At 38.6% G+C, this 21256-nt stretch overlaps 1 protein-coding gene across 1 annotated transcript; it reads right to left on the minus strand.

Moving 5' to 3' along the window:
- Positions 1 to 222: 222 nt before the first annotated feature.
- LOC124823015 (uncharacterized) lies at positions 223 to 20947 on the minus strand. Its single transcript, XM_088109037.1, has 4 exons — positions 20432 to 20947; positions 19209 to 20165; positions 1168 to 1215; positions 223 to 1076 (listed from the first exon to the last, which is right to left on the minus strand). Exons 1-4 carry the CDS (start codon positions 20624 to 20626, stop codon positions 651 to 653), a joined length of 1626 nt encoding a protein of 541 aa, XP_087965163.1. The 5' UTR covers positions 20627 to 20947; the 3' UTR covers positions 223 to 650.
- Positions 20948 to 21256: the final 309 nt, after the last annotated feature.

A 21256-nucleotide genomic window follows, 5' to 3' on the forward strand; every position in this document is an offset into this window, starting at 1 on the left:
GTTTATTTAACTGGCAGAATTAGATAGCAACAAAATTTACTTAAATCAATTCCAATTCCTTGCAAGACTCTGCACTCCTTCATTACTAGATTCTGTGACAGACCGTAACCTCTGTACGAGACTAATTCCCCTTCCCATTGATCAAAAAACAATAAAATACAAGAACCAAATCTATCCTTGATTTTAACGAAACTGTTTATTCCTTGACTTTCAACATTCCTGTTACTATTAAATTAAAAATTAGTTAATGAAATTCCTGAAAATGTCTACATATTGTTTTAATATCAAGAATATCATTAAGCACAAGGGCACATGATAATCAACAACGTTCACAAACAAGTCAATGGAACCAGTTGACAGAGGCTCATCTATGACCTATTATAGGCATGAGAAACAAGGCAGAGGGTATATGATAGCAGTATTCTTAGTAGTGAGAGCTCTCGTATGCAATGTGAAAGACTAGAAAGGATTTAGCTGGCACTTGGCTTCAAACATCTCCGACCCCATCCAAATCAGAAGTTCAGGAAAACCCAGGAAATAGACATGCCCCAAAAACAATTCCCATGGGCACCAATAATTGAGAGAAATGATGCAGGGGCACGCTTAGAACATAGAAACAGCCACACAGGAAAGAGCTCTTGCCAGATGAACTACTGCTGAGTGGATTGGAAAGCTTTCTTTGATGGTGATTGCATCAGTGATTTAGAATCTGAATTGATAACAATATTTCCCATTCCTGCCTCCATGGCCTCCCTCTCATCTTTTTCCCTTTTCTTCTGATCCAAAACAGCAGTTTCAGCAGCTGGGTTGTGATTAGAAGACACGGATGGCTCCAAAAGACGTGGAGCTCCATTGATCCAAGGATGCAGAAGACACTGACCAGCTGTAGGCCGCTTTTCGGGAACAAAATTAAGAATAGGAACCAAAAAGTCCGTCAAATCATTTGCATCTTTCTCACTGAAATCGTACTTCTCCATGAGGACTTTATTCAAGGGCCAGAATCGCAATCGCCGGATGTGCCTTAAATCACCATATCTATTAAAGAAATCACGGGAATAACGCCCCCCTAGTGCTATCTGGGAATTATAATTCGCACACTCAAGTTAATCATGAACCAATGAACCATAACGGTTAAGACCCAAGAAATGGATAGAACAATATTGTTACCTTACGTGGCATCGTTCCAAGAAGTTCCATCATTAATGCTAAGTGGTCCTGAGATAAAATAAAAATATTAAACATCAAAACTGGAGCGCAAATACAAGTAAAAATTATTTCAAAACGTGTCAGCAGCACTGAAAATAACTTAACATAATATAAAGATTTAACCAATCACTCCCAAACAAAGTAAATTACTATGTCGTCCTTGGAAAGAATAAGAACATCCAAGAAGTTGCATAAGTAAACAGCACGCAAACTAAGCTGTTTCACCAACAGAAACACAATCTGCCTGAATCAATCAATTCGCCTAATAATATATTCTTTTTATAGAATTTTTGCCTATAAACGATTAGGCAGGCTAAAAAGTTAAATCTATTTAGACATTATACAGAAGGGATATGGTGCCACAACCCACGGGGCTAAGCTCTATTCCTTGCTAGTTTGTGTATTTTCCAAGCTTAAAGCGCAAACATCTTATACATTTGGGGCATGTTAGTTAAAAATAAGGTAAAAACATTCATGTGTCTTCGCCAAACAACTTACTTTGTCTTGATCTAAAGCAAATCACTAGATATTGTAGGAAGGGGACACGGGAGTTTTACAGCGTACAAGCAACTATCATACAAATGCTTGGGCCAAGCTCTCCTCTCCGGAAGGATATGAGTTTTGTATATTGCTTTTGTTCTCGTGCAGGGGTTATTCCAATGCTTTTAAATTTCATAAGAAAAATTAATTGCTGATGAGGTTAGTCCTATTGAGAGAGGCCCTGATGGTTTATATGAGAATATGACCTCCAAGATTTAACTTCACCTAATGTCTAGTTCACGTCAACAAACAGAAAGCACACAAATTTCTGGTTAGGAAACATTATGTTACTAGACACGGTTGTCATAAAAACAATGCATATTGTTATAATTTGAGATAATATCTTTAAAATCTTCCTAATTAGAGGAAATAAATACATAATCTTTTATTTTATTTTATTTTTCCTAGTTTTCCTAATTCCCTTTTTAGGAGAACTAGATTATTACAAATAGAGGGAATGAGAATGTATTTTTTATGATTTGAGAATAATAAAATAAGTCTTATTTTCAACTTGGTGTCAGAGCTCCTGATCTTGGGGCTCGATTCCGCTGCAACAAGTCACACCGCCGTCGCTGTCCGACCACTGCCGCTGCCGCCGTTGCCGGTTGGGATCGTTGATAGGGCAGAAAGGTGCACCCAACACCGTGAGAGGAGCCGCCATGCGCCGCCACCGTCGTCGGCGCGTGTAGCCCACCTCCGGCGAGACCCACTTGCCGTTGCCGCCACAGACAAGGGTCGACGGAGCCCCATGAGTCTATTCCTAGGGTCGGTGACGACTTGTTTTGGCTGTATTTGAGTAGATCTGAGTTTTAAGTTTTGCTCTTTTTTTTCTCGGTGTGACACACTCGCCGTCGACGCCACAGAAGAGTCATCGGAGCCTCCTGAGTCTGTTTTTAGGGTTGGTGACGACCCGTTTGGCCTATATTTGAGTAGATTTGAGTTTTAAGTTATGTTCCTTTTTTCTCGGTGTGACTCATACGACGTCATCGTCTTGGAGACTCCTGGTTGCATTCTGTTGAAATGTATTAAGTTTATGTTGTTTTGTGTGTGTGCACCCAACTTAAGAGGTGGGTTGTATTCTGTCATAGTATTCTATATTATATAAAATACCAAAACCTTGTTAGGGTTAATGAATGAATACATGTTTCACTTAGTTCTCTAACATGGTATCAAGAGCCAGACTCAGTGTGCCACTGCTGTCGCCGTCACTTTCCGCCGACGTCCTTGCTATCGCCACCGCCGTTCTCTGTCGCCTTTTGTCAGGAAAAGTTAAGGGTTAGGTTCGCCCTGAAAAGTGCGACCCAACCCTGGTGGTCTCCTCCTCAGAAACCTCTGCACGCTCCTCCACGCGCCGCTACTCTCCGGCAAGTCTCCGGCGCGTGAGGAACACGCGCCGCCTTCTCGGTGTCAGATCGACACCGCGCCACTGCAGATTGTTTCGTCGGAGCTTCCTGAGCGTGTTTTGGCCCTTGCTTCGCTGTTTCGGTGGCTGTAGTTTGCACCTAGGGTTTTCTCCCTCAACACTGTTACATGGAACCAGATTCCAGTTTTCCATATTGAGCGTTCTTCCTCATTAATACCAGATTTGGCAGTCTACTGTTGATGAGCTTCATTTCTTAGTATGGTTGGACAGGGATTTTGATTTCTCATAGTCATAAGACTTTGTCTCTGTTTTGGATCCTAAGTTATGTTTCTTCTCACAGATTTAGAATGGCATCCTTTACTAAAATTAATTTCTCCTTAACTGCCACTTCAAGGAAAGGAGCTAATCGAGGAGGCCATGGTAGTCGAAGTGGATATGTGCAATGCTCATACCCAACCCAGAAAAGATGTTATTCATTACATGGTTTTCCAGATCAAACTGTGCATCCTTACAAATTTGATAATTCGGCATCAAGAATCTCAAATGAAGAGTATCAAGAATTTTTGAGATACAAGTCTGACAAATCCACCAGCCTTTGTCAGTTTCCTTTAGTGCCAAGTGTGTCAACTGCATGCATCTCAGAATCTGTGGAATGTCAAGGTTCATGGATTCTTGACTCAGGTGCCTCAAACCATTTTTTCTGGTAACACTCGTTTATTTTCCTCCATTACCCCTCAAAAAGTTTCTCAGTTGGTTACTGTTGCCAATGGATCCAAATTGACATCTCAAGGAAGTGGCAAAGTGTCCTTATCTCCTTCATTAAACTTAAATTTTGTTTTGGATATTCCACATTGTCCTTATAATTTAATCTCCTTGAGTCAATTGACACGTTCATTAAATTGTTCTATAACCTTTACTGCTACTTTCTTTGTCATACAGGAACATGGTACGGGTCATCGAATTGAAGGATATGAATCAAGAGGATTGTATTTCCTAAAACCTAACTCTTTTGTTTCCTGCATTTCAACTTCATCTCCTAAAAATTTACATGATCGTTTGGGTCACCCAAGTTTGTCTAAGCTGAAGTTGATGGTTCCAAGTCTTAAACACATTCCTGTCTTAGATTGTGAGTCTTGTCAATTAGGAAAACATGTTAGATCTTCTTATCCAAAGAAATCTGAGACACGATGTAAGTCTATTTTTTCTACCATTCACTCTGATATTTGGGGACCAAGTCGAGTTACTTCCTTTGGTTTTAACTATTTTGTAACCTTCATTGATGAATTTTCTTGGTGTACGTGGGTTTATCTTATGAAAGGGAGATATGAACTTTTAGTCATTTTTATGTCCTTTGTTAATGAAATTAAGAATCAATTTGGAAAGACAATTAAAATTCTCATAAGTGATAATGCTAGGGAATATTTTTCTGGTGCATTTTCTTCATTTTTATCTTCCAAAGGAATTTTACATCAGTCAACGTGTCCTCACACTCCACAACAAAATGGCATAGCTGAGAGAAAGAATAGACATCTCATTGAAACAGCATGTTTCGTGATGTTAAATACTAATGTTCCTGTTCATCATTGGGGGATGCAGTCCTCACTGCTTGTTTTTTGATCAATAGGATGTCTTTTTCATCTCTTGACAATAAAGTTCCTCACTCCGTAATTTTTCCAAATGATCCTCTTTACCATGTCTCTCCACGTGTGTTTGGGAGCATTTGTTTTGTTCATAAAATGTCTCCCCAGGTCTTGATAAACTCTCTCCCAAGTCTATTAAATGTGTCTTTTTGTGATATTCTTGCATTCATAAAGGATATAGATGTTATTCTTCCTCCACAAGAAGGTATTATATGTCTTCTGATGTCACCTTTTTTGAGAATACACCTTTCTTCTTGTCTTCCAAGGAGGATCGTTCATCTGTTCAAGAGATACTTCCTATACCATCATGTGATCCCTTGGTCATTCCCGCTTCTCCATCTTCAGCTCAAACTCAGAATGCACAAGATACTGTTCAACCACCTTCCCCCTTGCCTGAAGATCCTCGAGACTCAGCTCCTTCTCCATCAGATTCCCAGACCATGATCCTTTATCCTCCTCGTCCTCTCTTGACTCAAATCAGGCTTGGCCTATTGCTCTTCGAAAAGGTATTTGATCTACTCGTAATCCATATCTTGTTTATAATTTTTTAAGTTACCATCGTTTGTCTCCTACATATTTCTCCTTTATTTCCTCACTTTCTAACATCAAAGTTCCAAATAATGTTCGTGAGGCACTTGATCACCCTCGATGGCGACAAGCCATGATTGATGAAATACAGGCACTTGACAATAGTGGCACTTGGGAACTTGTACCTCTTCCTCCTGGTAAGAAACCCATGGGATGTAGATGGGTATATGCTATTAAAGTTGGTCCTACTGGTGCAATTGATCGTCTTAAAGCTCGTCTAGTCGCAAAGGGATATACTCAGGTTTATGGTCTTGACTATTGAGATACTTTTTCTCTTGTGGCCAAAATCAGTAGTGTTCGTCTTTTTCTTGCCATGGCTGCCATTCGACAGTGGCCACTTCATCAATTGGACATTAAAAATGTCTTTCTTCATGGTGATCTGGAAGAGGAGATATACATGGAGCAACCTCCTGGATTTAGTCGTGTTGCTCAGGGGGAGTCTAAGTTAGTTTGTAAATTACGTCATTCACTCTACGGCTTGAAACAATCACCTCGAGCTTGGTTTGATAAATTTAGCCATGTGCAACAATTTGGATTGAAACGATGTGAAGCAAATCATTCAATATTTTATGGGCATTCTACTCCTGATAAATGTGTTTATCGTATGGTTTATGTTGATGATATTGTGATTACAGGAAATGATGTTGCGGGAATTGCTCAATTAAAGGATCATTTGTTCAACCACTTCCAAACCAAAGACCTAGGTTGTTTGAAATACTTCCTTGGTATTGAAGTGGCACAATCAAAAGGAGTCATCATTTCACAAAGAAAATATGCCCTTGATATTTTGGAGGAACCAAGTCTGACAGATTGCAAGCCCATTGATAGTCCTATGGACTCAAATAAAAAATTAATGAGAGACCACGGTGAACCTTTCTCAGATCCTGAAAGATACAGAAGGTTGGTTGAAAAACTAATCTATCTTACCATAATAAGACCTGATCTTTCTTATCCAGTGAGAGTTGTGAGCCAATTTATGCAAAATCCACATATTGATCATTGGAATGTCGTGGTACGCATCCTTAGATATGTAAAAGGGAATCCAGGACATGGATTGTTGTATGAGAACAAGGGAAGTACTAAGTTAGAAGGATATTGTGATGGGCTGATTGTCTGAATGATCGAAGATCTACCACAGGATATTGTGTACTCCTTGGAGGGAACCTTGTATCATGGAAAAGCAAGAAACAAAGTGTTGTTGCTCGATCTAGTGCAGAAGCTAAATACCGATCTATGGCCATAGCTACATGTGAACTTATTGTGTTTCAGGACCTTGCCACGGGGAAGACAATTTTAACTGCTAAGGAGCAGAGTGGGTTGTATTTTTTAGTGTTTAATGACCAAAGCAACACAAAAAACATGAGTCAACAAGCTACATCTGAGACGTGGGCAAAATCTCAAATATGGTTACATCATCAAAGGCTTGGGCATCCTTCATTTAGTCTTATCAAGTCCTTGTTTCCCCACTTGTTTACCAAAGAGTCTGTTGAGTCTTTCAAATGCGATATATGTCAATTGTCAAAACATCATCGTGCATCTTATCCTATTAGTCACAAAAAGAGTATTTCTCCATTTGATTTAATTCACTCTAATGTTTGGGGTCCTATCATAGATTCTATTTCCAGAGCCAAATGGTTTGTTACCTTTATTGACGATTGTACCCGTGTCACGTGGACATACCTTATGAAAAATAAATCTGAAGTTTTTCAAATTTTTGTTAATTTTTTCCATCTTGTCCAAAATCAATTTGGAAAGAGTATCAAAAGAATCAGGTCTGATAATGGTACTGAATATGTGAATCATGAATTTCTCAATTTTTTGTCTCATAATGGTATTGTTCACAAACTAACTTGTGTTAACACCCCTAAACAAAATGGGGTTGCAGAAAGAAAGAATCGTCATCTTCTTGAAGTAACTAGAGCTCTTCTTTTTCAAATGTCTGTTCCAAAAAATTACTGGGGAGAAGCTGTGTTAACTGTCACATATCTCATCAACAGGTTACCCACTCATATCTTAAATGGCATTAGTCCTATAGAGTCTCTATTGTCTTTTCTTCCTTCTTGTTCCCTACTAACGAGTCTACCCAGTCGAGTCTTTGGATGTGTTGTTTCTGTTCACTCTCATCATCCTAACCGTGGTATATTAGATCCCAGAGCTCTTAAATGTGTCTTTATTGGGTATCCTTCTAATAAAAAAGGGTACAAATGTTATCATCCTCAGAGTCGTCACGTCTTTATCACCATGGATGTCACCTTTCATAAAACACAATCCTTCTATGTCAGTCCACCACTTCAGGGGGAGAAAGCACTTGAAGTGGATGAACTCTCCTTCTTGCCATTACCATGTTTGTCTTTGCAGGATGCCCAAGACTTGAGCAATGAAGCTACCATAGTCCACAATGAGGAAGAAGAGGAAGAAGACAGATTTTTTGGCAAAAACTATAAAAGAGAACAACCCACTTCGACTCTTGAGCAAGAAAAATTGTCTACTCCGAAGGTGAGGTTCCCTGAAGATATCAATGAGGAGGTAAGTATTACTGAGGATTTACCCATTGCATTGAGAAAGGGAAGAAGATCATGTGCTAAATATCCTATTTCTCAGTATGTTTGCACTAACAATCTCTCTGATAAGCACAGAACTTTTATTGCTGCCATTGATGCCACAAAAATTCCTACCTCAATCCGAGAGGCCATGAATTGGAATCAAGCCATGAAAGAAGAGATGAATGCATTAGAAAGAAATTCAACTTGGGAGATTGTTGATAAGCCAAGAGACAAGAAGACAGTAGGGTGTAGATGGATATTCACAGTGAAACATAAGGCAGATGGGACAATAGAAAGATATAAAGCTAGATTGGTGGCAAAAGGATATACTCAAACATATGGGATTGATTATGAGGAGACATTTGCCCCAGTGACAAAGATGAACACAGTATGAGTTATTCTCGCTTTGGCAGCCCATTTTGGATGGGACTTACACCAGCTGGATGTGAAGAATGTCTTTCTTCACGGAAATCTAGATGAGGAAGTGTATATGGAGATTCCCCCAGGTTTTGAAGTGAAAAATGAAAGAAACAAGGTATGCCTCTTGAAGAAAGAATTGTATGGTCTTAAGCAATCCCCTAGAGCATGGTTTGGAAGATTTACAAAAGCAATGGTTTCCTTGGGATACAGACAAAGCCAAGGAGATCATACTCTATTCATAAAGCACTCTTCTACAGGTAAACTCACTCTATTGCTTGTCTATGTGGATGATATGATTATTGCAGGAGATGATGAAACAGAAAAATTGGCATTAAAAGAAAAGTTGGCAGCTCTATTTGAAATGAAAAACCTAGGAAAACTCAAACATTTTCTTGGAATAGAGGTTGCCTACTCCAAGAACGTAATTTTCATCTCCCAAAGGAAATATGTACTTGATATCCTCAAAGAAACAGGAAAGCTAGGATGTAGAACCTCAACAGTTCCTATAGAACAGAATCACAGAATTGGAAGTGAAGAAAGTGCTCTTGTAAAGAAGGCCCAGTATAAGAAATTGGTGGGGAAATTGATTTATCTATCACACACAAGACCAGACATTGCTTACACAGTTAGTGTGTGAGTCAATTTATGCATGATCCAAGAGAGAGACACATGCAAGCAGTTGACAAAATTCTCCAATACTTGAAGTCAAGTCCAGGAAAGGGGCTATTATTCAAAAGAAAAGACACATTGACTATGAAGATATATACTGATGCTGACTATGCAGGTTCTATTACTGACAGAAAATCTACTTTTGGGTATTGTGTATTTCTTGGAGATAGTCTGGTAGCATGGAGAAGCAAAAAGCAAGATAGAGTATCCCGTTCTAGTGCAGAAGCTGAATTTCGAGCCCTTGCTCAAGGAATGTGTGAAGGACTCAGGATGAAAATCATTTTGGATGATCTTAAAGTCAAAGTGGAGAACCCGGTGCAACTACACTGTGACAATAAGTCTGCTATGAGCATAGCCCATAATTCAATACAGCATGTCAGAACCAAACACATTGAAATATTCATCAAAGATAATCTTGACAGAGGCTTTGTGATTACAACTCATGTTCCTACAGAACTTCAAATAGCATATATTTTTACAAAAGGGCTTCCTTCGGGTAGATTTCAAGATCTTGTATGCAAGTTGGGAATGATTGATATTCATTTACCAAGGGGCCAAAGCCATAAATCTATATTCAAATTCTGCACTAGTTCCTAGCAGCAAGATTTTGTATCTTTCTCTTTCAGGAGACCGTATTCTCTCCAATGGAAACATAGTATCCCATGATGGATCTTCTGTCAATGGAAAAAACCAAATCTGCACGGAAACACCTTATAATTTGAGCATTTTCTTTGTCCTCATACAACAATTCTTGTCTTGGAGCTTTTTGATAAATCTAAGAATGCATATTACAACATTCCAATGATCGAAGTGAGGATTCTATATGAATTGAAAAAACCAAATCTGCACGAAAACACCTTATAATTTGAGCATTTTCTTTGTCCTCATACAACAATTCTTGTCTTGGAGCTTTTTGATAAATCTAAGAATGCATATTACAACATTCCAGTGATCGATGTGAGGATTCTATATGAATTGACTAACTCGCATAACATAAGAAATATCAAGTCTTAAAATATTGAGATAAATGAGTTTTTCCACCAGCCTCCTATCTTTTACTAAATTTGAAAATGTTTCACCTTGGTCCACCATCAACATTTGATTTACATCCGAGGTATTATTAATAGGCTAGCAATTTGTCAACCCTATCTCTCCTAGAATGTCAAGAGCATATTTTCTTTGTGAAATAACAACACATTCCTCTAATTAAGCCACTCCTGTATCAGAAAATAATTTAGAAAACCAAAAATGTGGTATGGAAATGGCTGAATAAATGCACCTTTATTCGAGAGATCCTATAATTTTTTGTAACAACTATATCATCAACATAAATCATAAAACATTAGCTAGACTCAGGTGACCTGGAAGATCATGCAAAACCTTTGGGGTCGGCATAGAAAAACAAGACACAAGTGGGCTTGTTTTGAAATAATAAAGTCCTTGTTATTATATCCTTTGTCAATCAAACACCCATACCATGTTCATGTATGACAAAGGACTCAAAGGTTATATAACAATTTATAGAGTGAGTTAATTGGCTTAAAGAGACTAAATTATAATGACAATGTGGAATGTATGATGCAAAATTAAGATTTAGGGAAGGAGATAAATTTGACCAATTCCTTCATATGTAACTTCAGATCCATTAGCTACATTAACAAGGTGGGAAACTTTTGGAGAAGAGATAAATAAGAATGAAGAGATATTGCCAAAAATATGTGATAGGGTATGGAGAGTTTATGAAAGGAAGAAAAAAGGGAATAAAGAGGGGAGAGGCGTTAGATAGCTTGGGCAGGAAATAAAGCTCCTATAAAAGAGTTGATGTATTTGAGTAATAGGCACTTTTGGAATTGTATATTGTATAGACAGGATCACGTTTATCCTGTGAAGGGAGAATTGGGCTCCCTTGGAGGTTGTTTGGTTGCTATACTAAATAGAGAAATATACAGTTTATACTTCTTTTTTGGTTGTTGAGTGAGTTAGTGCAAATTAGATAGGTTTCCAATTCAGAAACCTATCAATATGACTAGAGACAACTAAGTCAAGTATCCATAGACATTGACCTTCCATAGATTGTACACGTTGAAACAGTTGGCGTCGAAGAAGATTGACCTTGATGGTGGAATTGACCAAAGAATGTTTGTTTCTTCCATCTTACAAGAGGATATCGTGAAGATTTGTCTACATCCAAGATCCTTTCTAGTGCATTTGTGTTCAATGGCAAACCAAACACATGAAAAGAATATGTAAGAGCTAAAGTACCTCGATGCTAGAATTTGGATTTGAGTTTTATATGATGTTTAACCCATGGTGTTTGCAAATGTGTTTACTTTCTATTACTAATATTCAACAAGACTAGATAATTATGACAAAAACTAGCCAGGCCTTTTCCTAGGGTTGACTAAAAGTATGAAATGTGTCATCATATTCTATCATAACTTATGGATGTGTTTAGAATTAGCTTATTTACAACTTATAGGGGCTTATCTTATGATACAAACACTTGATACGTCCAAACGTTATTTTCAGCATATTTTAGAAAGCTCCTCATGATATCTTATGTAACTTGCATAAGAAAAAGGCTAGCCCCATTTCCTCTTTAATAAAACCAACTTATGATAAGAACTTATTCGGCAAGCACTAAACTATTTGTTTACCGAAACATATAAAAGCAAATTATTGACTTACCTTTTTAGTTTTTGCCTGTAGTTTTTCAGTCTTCCTCTACTTCTAAGGCCTGGCCTACCCTCCATCTATCTAATCTCCTTTTACAAATCTCTCCACAAATGCCCAAACCAACCAAGACAAGATTCTACCATCTGTTCTGCAATGTGCTACCCCAACCTTCTTCCTAATGCTTACATTCCTAATCTATATTGCCTAGTAAAACAGGGCAACTTTGTTGTGGAATTTGTTTGCTTTCACGTTTCTCTATATTTTAGAAGGCAAGGCACAACTTATCCTCTCTTATAAAATTATTTGTTTATGACAAAACAAAAACCTTAGAATATAGTTAACATATAAACAGAAAAATCATCTACCAAAACTGCTCATTGAGCTAGTAAGTTTATGTTCCACTGAAGGCTCACCAAGATTACTGATCCCAATAGCAGTTATATGAGAGCTGGAAGATACACATCAGGCCCTCAACAGCCACTACCATATGGACAAGGAAAGGTACAAAGCTAACATTGTGCATAGGATATGGGACGCTCCATGCATTGATGCATAAAGAATTTTCTTTTTTAAATCAAAGATATACTGAATGTTACACAAATTAAGATAAATTGTTTCACTTGCACTCATTGAGCTCCACAAAAAGGTTTTGGTGCTGACTTGGGCTATAACTGTATCATTCCGTGAGTTAAAATTTTGTATTTTGGATAATTGTAGTTTTAAAAAAAGGTTTAAAAATAGTTAAAATCATTCCGTGAGTTTTATTACTTCAGTCAGTGGTCCTATTTATGGTTTCGATGATATTTGAGCTTTATATCAGATTTATTAACTTCAGCTGTGAAGTATTGTTAGGGAACTAATTGTATCTAGTAGAAGAAGAAACATTACCCAGCCTAACTGCCTGGCAGTTAGGTAAGTCAGTATAAAAGGGGTGGGTTGGTTGGTGAGAGAGGGAGTCTTTGAGTGTTATTGTTTGGCGGGAACTCTTGTAGTTCTTTGGAGGGAGGTTAAGCTCTCTGGTTACGTTGTAACACCATTCTTACTGATTCTTTTTCAATAAAAGGAGGCTGTATAATTCAGATATATTGTCTTTGTGTGTATTCGAGTGTTTTTCCATAGGTTCTTGATCCAAGAACCTATCAAGTATGGTCATCCACATTAAGTAATTTCGTGTCCGGATTCAGAACACCTTCAACAATTTGTGCTTGAAAAAGTCAACATATTTAATCCCTTCAACCAAGGAATGAAGAAATTGGAAACATGAAAGGGTAAAATATACTCCACGTAAATACGGCTAAATTTGGTCACCATCCCCCAAATCACATTTGTTAATTCTGATTGACACAAGATTTCCTAGTGAGACAAGACTTTTGTTGTTGTTGGTCCTCATAAATCTTGAAATTGTTGAAAATGGTATATATCACCACTTATTAACATGACATGCATGTAAACATGTCATGTTCTTATAATTTGGACTAATGACCTAACTCAACTCTAGAAAATTGGTTTGTAAAATGAAGACTACCCAATTTTATAAGAACTACATTAGTTATAACTCTGGTGAATGTGGGATCTCAACCCACTAAGAGTTTATCTCCTAGTGGTTTCACACTATGACACTTCACTCAGCCTTCCTACCCAGTTTCTCAGTAGGTAGCCCTTTATGAGACATTGACAAGTAATTGTAATAGGCCACAACTAAGGTAAACAGGCCTTCCAACACACCCCTTTCATGCCCAAGGCTATGGGCATAAAGCGTGGCATGTAGTGGCCTAATGGTGGATCTAGAATAGGTTTTGGTATTGTTAGGATATTTATCCTATTTTATCATCATTATAGTGTGTCAAGGGTTACCCTATTTATCATGATTATATTGTGTCTAGGATTACCCTATTTATCATGATTATATTGTGTCTAGGGTTACCCTATTTATCATGTACTTGTGTATCAATTTATTCTTATAAATAGAAGATTGTGAGAGGGATCAATCAAGCCCTCAAGAATTATTTCTTTTCAATCTTAAGTTGGTATCAGAGCGGGTCGATCCCGCTCTGGTTTCTGTCTCTCGTAATATATATCTGTCCGGCGCCACAGTTCTTCGTCGCCTGCCACTGCCCGCCACTGCCCGCCGCTGCCCGCCGCCGGCCACCGTCGTCCGTCGCCGGCTGCCGGCCACCGCCCGCCGTTGCCGACCACCGTCGTCCATTACTGTCATAGTTTCCTTCGTCTAAACCCTTAGGGTTTTCTTGTTCCTTGCTAGTACGATTTGTCTTCTTCAAAAATGGCGTCTGGCAGTACTCTTTCCTTCTCTGGAAGTCCATCAATTACCTCCGAGAAGCTAAATGGAAAAAATTATCTATCATGGTCTGCTGCCGTTGAAATGTGGTTCCTTGGCCAAGGGCATTATGACCACCTTGAGCGAGATGGAAGCCATGTGCCTACTGAAAAAGCTGATCAGTGGAAACAAGCAGATTTCCAGTTGTGTGCCTTGTTATGGCAATCAGTGGAACCCAAACTTTTTGTATCTTTGAGGGCTTTCAAAACTTGACACTCCTTTTGGAAGAAAGCCCAAAGCATTTATGCCAACGACATTCAACGTCTCTATGACACTACGAACAAGCTTGCATCTCTTAAAATGGCAGACCATGATATGGTGTCCTTCATGGCTTAAGCCCAATCTGCTGTCGAAGAACTTAGGATGTTTTTGGAAGTAGATCCATTAGAGGATATCAAAAAGAAACTAGACAAATTTTACATGGTGTTGATCCTTCGTGCCATACATCCCGATTTTGATCATCTCAGAGATCAAATTCTAACTAGTCATGAGGTCCCCTCTATGGAAACATTGACCACTCGCCTTTTGCGTGTCCCGGTATCTCAAACTCAAGAAGCGCATGAACTAGTGGAACCATCTGTCATGGTTGCCACACGAGGAAGAGGAGGACGTGGCACTAGAGGAGGAGGACGAGGAGGTCGGGGACGTACTCAATGCACATATTGTAAAAGGATGGGTCATACTCAAGAGAATTGCTACTCCTTACATGGTTTCCCTTCCAAAACCGCCAATATTTCAAAGACTGAAACTTCCACTTCGAAAACTGAAACCTCCACTTCTATGTTTTCTGAGGAAGAATATCAAGAGTATTTAAGGTTAAAGTCTAACAGCTTGTCACAACCATCTCAATCTCCCAATACATCAACAGCCTGCGTTTCTCAATCTATGGAATGTCAAAATTCATGGGTAATTGACTCAGGTGCTTCTGATCACATTTCTGGTAATACCTCTTTGTTCTCATCTATTTCCTTTCGAGAAAAACCTCATTTCATAACCCTTGCAAATGGATCTAAAACTTCTTCCAAAGGAGTCGGTCATGTTTCTCTGTCTCCCTCCCTCAATCTCAACTCAGTCCTTTTTGTTCCTAATTGTCCTTTTAATTTAATTTCCTTAAGCCAGTTGACTAAAATGTTAAATTGTTCAATAACCTTTGATCATAAATCTTTTGTTATACAGGAGCGTGGTTCGGGGAAACAGATTGGAGAACGATATGAAGCTGGTGGATTATACCATTTTGGATCTCGTCCAAGGGTGTCGTGTGTTGCTGCTCCTAATCCTAAAGTGTTACATGATCGACTTGGCCATCCTCATTTGTCCAAATTAAAAAAGATGTGTCCTGAACTTAGTGGTCTCCAAACCTTAGAATGTGAGTCATGTCAATTAGGAAAACATGTTAGATCTTCCTTTCCTAAAAGGTCTCAATCAATATGTAATTCTCGTTTTTCCATCATTCATTCTGATATATGGGGACCTAGTCGTATCTCCTCCTTTGGTTTTAGATATTTTGTTACCTTTATTGATGAATATTCAAGATGTACTTGGGTTTATCTTATGAAAAATCGTTCTGAATTGTTAGCTATCTTTACATCCTTTTTGAATGAAATCAAGAATCAATTTGGTCAAGTAATAAAAATATTAAGAAGTGATAATGCAAAAGAGTATTTCTCATCCTCCTTTTCTGCCATCTTGAGTTCCCATGGTATCTTACATCAGTCTACTTGTCCTCATACACCACAGCAAAATGGTATAGCAGAACGAAAAAATAGACACTTGGTTGAAACTGCTCGTACCCTTTTGCTTGGTGCCCATTTTCCTGTCCATCACTGGGGGATGCCATTTTAACTGCATGTTATCTTATTAATAGGATGCCCTCCTCCTCTCTTGATAATAAAGTCCCTTTCTCCATTTTGTTTCCTAATGATCATTTCTTTCATACATCTCCCCGAGTGTTTGGCTGTGTATGTTTTGTTCATGACATGTCTCCAGGTCTAGACAAACTCTCCGCTCGCGCTCTCAAATGTGTCTTCTTAGGCTATTCTCGACTTCAAAAAGGATATCGGTGTTACTCTCCTGAAACTAAGAAGTATTACATGTCTGCCAATGTCACATTCTTTGAACAGACTCCTTACTTCTCTCCATCTGTTCAGGATATTTCTATCCTCCAGCAGGTCCTTCCTATTCCAATGGCTGAGTCAAATAGCTCCACTGTCTCTGTCATTCCAAGTCTTGATGACAATCCTTCTACACTTGTTTCTTCACATACTGAGATCATCCCACACAGGGCCCCAATGGATAGTCCACCTCCTCAAGAAAATGGTGAATCTCCTACTTCAGATTCTTCTCCCTCGTCACCTCCTCCCACGCCTCCTGGTGCAAATGATTTAGCATGGCCTATTGCCCTCAGAAAAGGTACTCCTTCCACTCGGAACCCTCATCCCATTTATAATTTTCTAAGCTATCATCGATTGTCACTCTCCTATTTTTCTCTTTTATCCTCAGTGTCCTCTGTTGTTATACCCCAAGACAATGGTGAATCTCCTACTTCAGATTCTTCTCCCTCGTCACCTCCTCCCACGCCTCCTGGTGCAAATGATTTAGCATGGCCTATTGCCCTCAGAAAAGGTACTCGTTCCACTCGGAACCCTCATCCCATTTATAATTTTCTAAGCTATCATCGATTGTCACTCTCCTATTTTTCTCTTTTATCCTCAGTGTCCTCTGTTGTTATACCCAAGAATGTGAAAGAAGCACTTGATCATCCTGGATGGCGACAAGCTATGATTGCAGAAATGCAGGCTCTTGACCACAGTAATACTTGGGAGTTGGTGCCCCTTCCCCCAGGAAAAAAGGCGGTTGGTTGTCGATGGGTGTATGCAGTTAAAGTTGGCCCTGATGGTGAAATTGATCGGCTCAAAGCTCGACTTGTTGCAAAAGGTTACACTCAGGTTTATGGTCTTGATTATTGTGACACTTTCTCTCCTGTAGCCAAGATGACTACTATTAGTCTCTTCTTTGCCATGGCAGCAATTCGTCACTGGCCACTTCATCAATTGGATATCAAGAATGCCTTCCTACATGGTGATCTTGAGGAAGAAGTTTATATGGAGCAACCTCCTGGGTTTGTTGCTCAGGGGGAGTCTGGTATGGTATGCAAATTGCATCGATCTCTATATGGCCTCAAGCAATCCCCACGTGCCTGGTTTGGAAAGTTTAGCTCCATTGTTCAAAAACTTGGGCCAAAATGCAGTGAAGCAGATCATTCAGTTTTTTATTGTCATTCTTCTCTCGGGAAATGTGTTTACTTAATAGTATATGTTGATGATATTGTCATTACAGGAAATGATGCTGTTGGAATATCTCAACTAAAAGAGTACTTGTGTAGACATTTTCAAACCAAGGATCTTGGAAGTCTCAAATACTTTTTAGGCATTGAAGTAGCGCAATCAAAAGATGGAGTTGTAATCTCCCAAAGGAAGTATGCTCTTGATATATTACAAGAAACAGGGACAGTCCCATGGACCCAAACCAGAAATTAAGGACAGAAGAAGGTGAATTATTCTCCGATCCAGAGAGGTATAGGAGGCTAGTTGGCAAACTGATTTATCTCACTATTACAAGGCCAGATCTATCCTTTGCAGTTGGAGTGGTTAGTCAGTTCATGCAGGCTCCATGTGTTGACCATTGGAATGCTCTCATTCGCATTCTAAGATATGTAAAGAAGGCTCCCGGGCAAGGATTGTTATATGAAGATAAAGGAAGCATTCATGTCTCTAGGTATTGTGATGCAGATTGGGCAGGGTCACCTATTGATAGACGGTCTACAACAGGATATTGTGTTTTTCTGGGAGGAAACATTATTTCATGGAAAAGTAAGAAACAGAATGTAGTAGCCCGATCAACCGCGGAAGCCGAGTATAGGGCAATGGCATCATTAACATGTGAACTTATATGGGTGAAACAATTCCTTCAAGAGGTTAAATTTTGTGACATCCATACTATGAAGATGTATTGCGACAATCAAGCTGCTCTCCACATTGCATCAAATCCAGTGTTTCACGAAAGGACTAAACATATAGAAATTGATTGTCATTTTGTTCGTGAAAAGTTGTTGACCAAAGAAATATGTACTGAGTTTATTGGGTCAAACGATCAACTCGCAGATGTATTGACCAAATCATTAAGGGGTCCTCGGATTGAGTTTATTTGTTCCAAGCTTGGTACATACAATTTGTATGCTCCAGCTTGAGGGGGAGTGTTAGGATATTTATCCTATTTTATCATCATTATAGTGTGTCAAGGGTTACCCTATTTATCATGATTATATTGTGTCTAGGATTACCCTATTTATCATGATTATATTGTGTCTAGGGTTACCCTATTTATCATGTACTTGTGTATCAATTTATTCTTATAAATAGAAGATTGTGAGAGGGATCAATCAAGCCCTCAAGAATTATTTCTTTTCAATCTTAAGTGATATTATCTTAAGATTTGGGTTAATGCCTAAATCAACCTCACAAAAGTTACTTGTAAGGTGAAGACTACTCATGATTTATAAGGACTACACAGGTCATATATCTAGTCAATGTAGGATTTCAATCCATTGAGAGACAGCATCCTGGTGATTGTACATTACAGCGCTTAACTTAACCTTTTTAGTTAGCCCTTTTCTAAAACCAACAACAAACTCTGGTAAGCCACAATTAAGGCAAGCTAAGGGTGACCACAGTTAAAGCAGCATTCAACTCACATTGTATGCCACCTTAGAATGGTTGCTAACATGCCAAGATTAAATACATATCATGTTAGTACTAATTGGTGACAAGGATCATTTTAATACTTATGAGAATCAAATGCAGGAAGAAAATGGAAGGCCAAAACCAAATTTATCCATATTTACAAAGAACAAAAAACATCTCTAAACCAAAAATACAGGAGTCGTGAAGTCATCAACATGAATAATACCATAAAATTTCTACAGCCCATTCCATGAACAATGCCGGACTTTAATAGATCTTACCATACTAGCATATGTTTTATCTAGTCTGCAGTTTTCAAACACCCAAAGTTTGTGTGTAAACATAGTGGAAAATACTTTCTTTCCTCTATTTGTAGGGAGAGGGTATGCAAACCAAAAATACATAGATTAATTCCCACAACTGGTAAGGATGGCAATCTCATTAGAATGATCAGGTAGAACGTAAAAAAAGTAAACAAAATACACATACCTCATCCCTATCAAAGTTGTCACCACTGTGAGGATCAAATAACACATCTCCAGTTGCAAGCTCAAAACAAATGCAAGCAAAGGACCAAAGATCGGCAGACGTAGAATATTTTGACCCAAGAATCACCTCTGGGCACCGATACTGTCTTGTCTGGATATCATTAGTAAACTGTTTATATGTCCAGCAGGCATTACCAAAGTCCACTAACTTGCACTTGAGATCAACTGATGCCAGCAGCTTCTGTCTCATTGATCGGCTTCCTCTTTTGTTACCCTGCTCTTTCAACTTTGTTCCATCAGCATCCGATAACCTACTAGTTCCTGCAGAACTGGAAGCCCTTGTAGAACTCGCATTAGGAGACGACTCCACAGCCCCAGAAGTTTCAGGATTACCCTCAACTCCTTCAGAAACTTCCATCTCAAAACAACCATGGGCTGCTTGTTTAGCTTTTCTCTTGATCTTCTTCTTGTGATTCATAACCAAATCCCCATTCAACATCTTCGTATCTTTCACACCTGACGACTCTAGCACCATCTTGTCCTTACTATTAGGAAGAATAAGCTGCGCCCCAGACTTCCTAGGATCCTTAGATGGATCAATCATCGACAAAAGCAGGATGTTTTCAGGCTTCAAGTCAGTATGTATGATGGAAAGCTGTTTGTGCAAGTAATCCAATCCAACCAGAATATGAAAGCAAATATCCTTAACCATGGCGATAGGCAACCCACGGTAATCAGAGTACTTAATAAGTGTCAAAAGATTGTCCCCAAGGTACTCAAACACCATGCAGACATGCTGCCCATTGGGACCAGAATGCTTGAAATGGTCCAAAAGCTTCACCACACATTTCTTATCGTCAGGGTCTCCCTCCGCAATCTGTTGCAAAATCGTTATCTCATCCATGGCCGCCTCGGTGTAGTGCTGAGCACTCTTCTGAACCTTCAAAGCCACATACCTCTGCAGATTTCCACACACAAAAAAAAAAACAAAACAAAACAAAACAAGTCAACAAAATCCAAAACACAAAAAAAAACTCTCCCAATTTGGTGTCATCCACTGCCAAAACGCCAATAATCTCTTTCATAGATTCTAGAAAAAATAACCAGACTAACACGCAACTGAACTCAAAAAGGCAAAAACAAAACCATTCCTTGAATAAACCTAAAACAAACACGGGAAAAGATTTAAAAAAAAAAAAAAAGCAAACAGAGAGAGGAACAGACAGAATGTTTGATGTCCCAAGCGAGCCAGACAGTGGAGAAATGGCCCCAACCGAGCTTAGACTGAACGACATAGCAACCGGCGTTGAAGGTGTCGCCGATTCGGATAGCGTGGTAGCCACCGCGGCGGTAATCCTCGGTGCCTTCGTCCTCGGAGGTGAAATCGCTGCTGTCGTCGAGATGGTGCTTGTCCCCCATTTCATCAACCACACAAGGATAGCAATAAGAAAGAAGCACTGTATGTGTTTGTGAATTTGTTCAAAAGAAAAAAGAAAAAATAAATAAAGAGATTGGAGTTGAAGAAGGGGTTTGTTGAAGAGAAAAAGGAGAGGGTTTCTTTCAGTTCCTTCCTTCCTTCCTGGTTAATTTAATTCTTGAGTGAGGTGTCATCTTCATCCATTCATAATGACTTGGATTATGTGTATACTCTCATTCCACCCTCTTCTCTCTTTTTTTTTTTCTTTTTCATTGAATCCCACTACTACCTTCTCATGGTTATGTCCTACCACTCACAAACACTAGTATAAGATACACAAAACTAAATCATTTCTTTCATTTTGGCTTTTCCTATTCGTCTTTCTTTGCTTTTGATAATTATTTAATATGAAATGTTTAATACTGTTTTTGCTTTAAGATGCTATCATATATTCCATTTTTAGAAATTATATTTTAGAAATGTCATTTTTCAGAATCAAGAATGTTTGAGAAGTTCTTTCTGTAAATATATTTTTCTAGAAATGACTTTAAGCAATCACAAGTGTAGTATTGTATAATATAAATGAGTTAATTTATTATGCATTATTGTATCAACTAATTAAAAGTAATTTT

The sequence above is a fragment of the Vigna umbellata genome, chromosome 3, assembly GCF_029865625.1.
Source record: "Vigna umbellata cultivar VRB3 chromosome 3, Vumbellata_1.0, whole genome shotgun sequence".
NCBI classification, from domain to species: Eukaryota; Viridiplantae; Streptophyta; class Magnoliopsida; order Fabales; family Fabaceae; genus Vigna; species Vigna umbellata.

Coding starts and splice junctions, on each gene's coding strand:
- LOC124823015 (XM_088109037.1), bottom strand. CDS start 20,626: ATGGGGGACAAGCACCATCTCGACGACAGCAGCGATTTCACCTCCGAG. Junction 1,216..19,208: donor ACAACTTTGATAGGGATGAG/GTATGTGTATTT, acceptor ATTTTATCTCAG/GACCACTTAGCATTAATGAT. Junction 1,077..1,167: donor TTGGAACGATGCCACGTAAG/GTAACAATATTG, acceptor TATAATTCCCAG/ATAGCACTAGGGGGGCGTTA.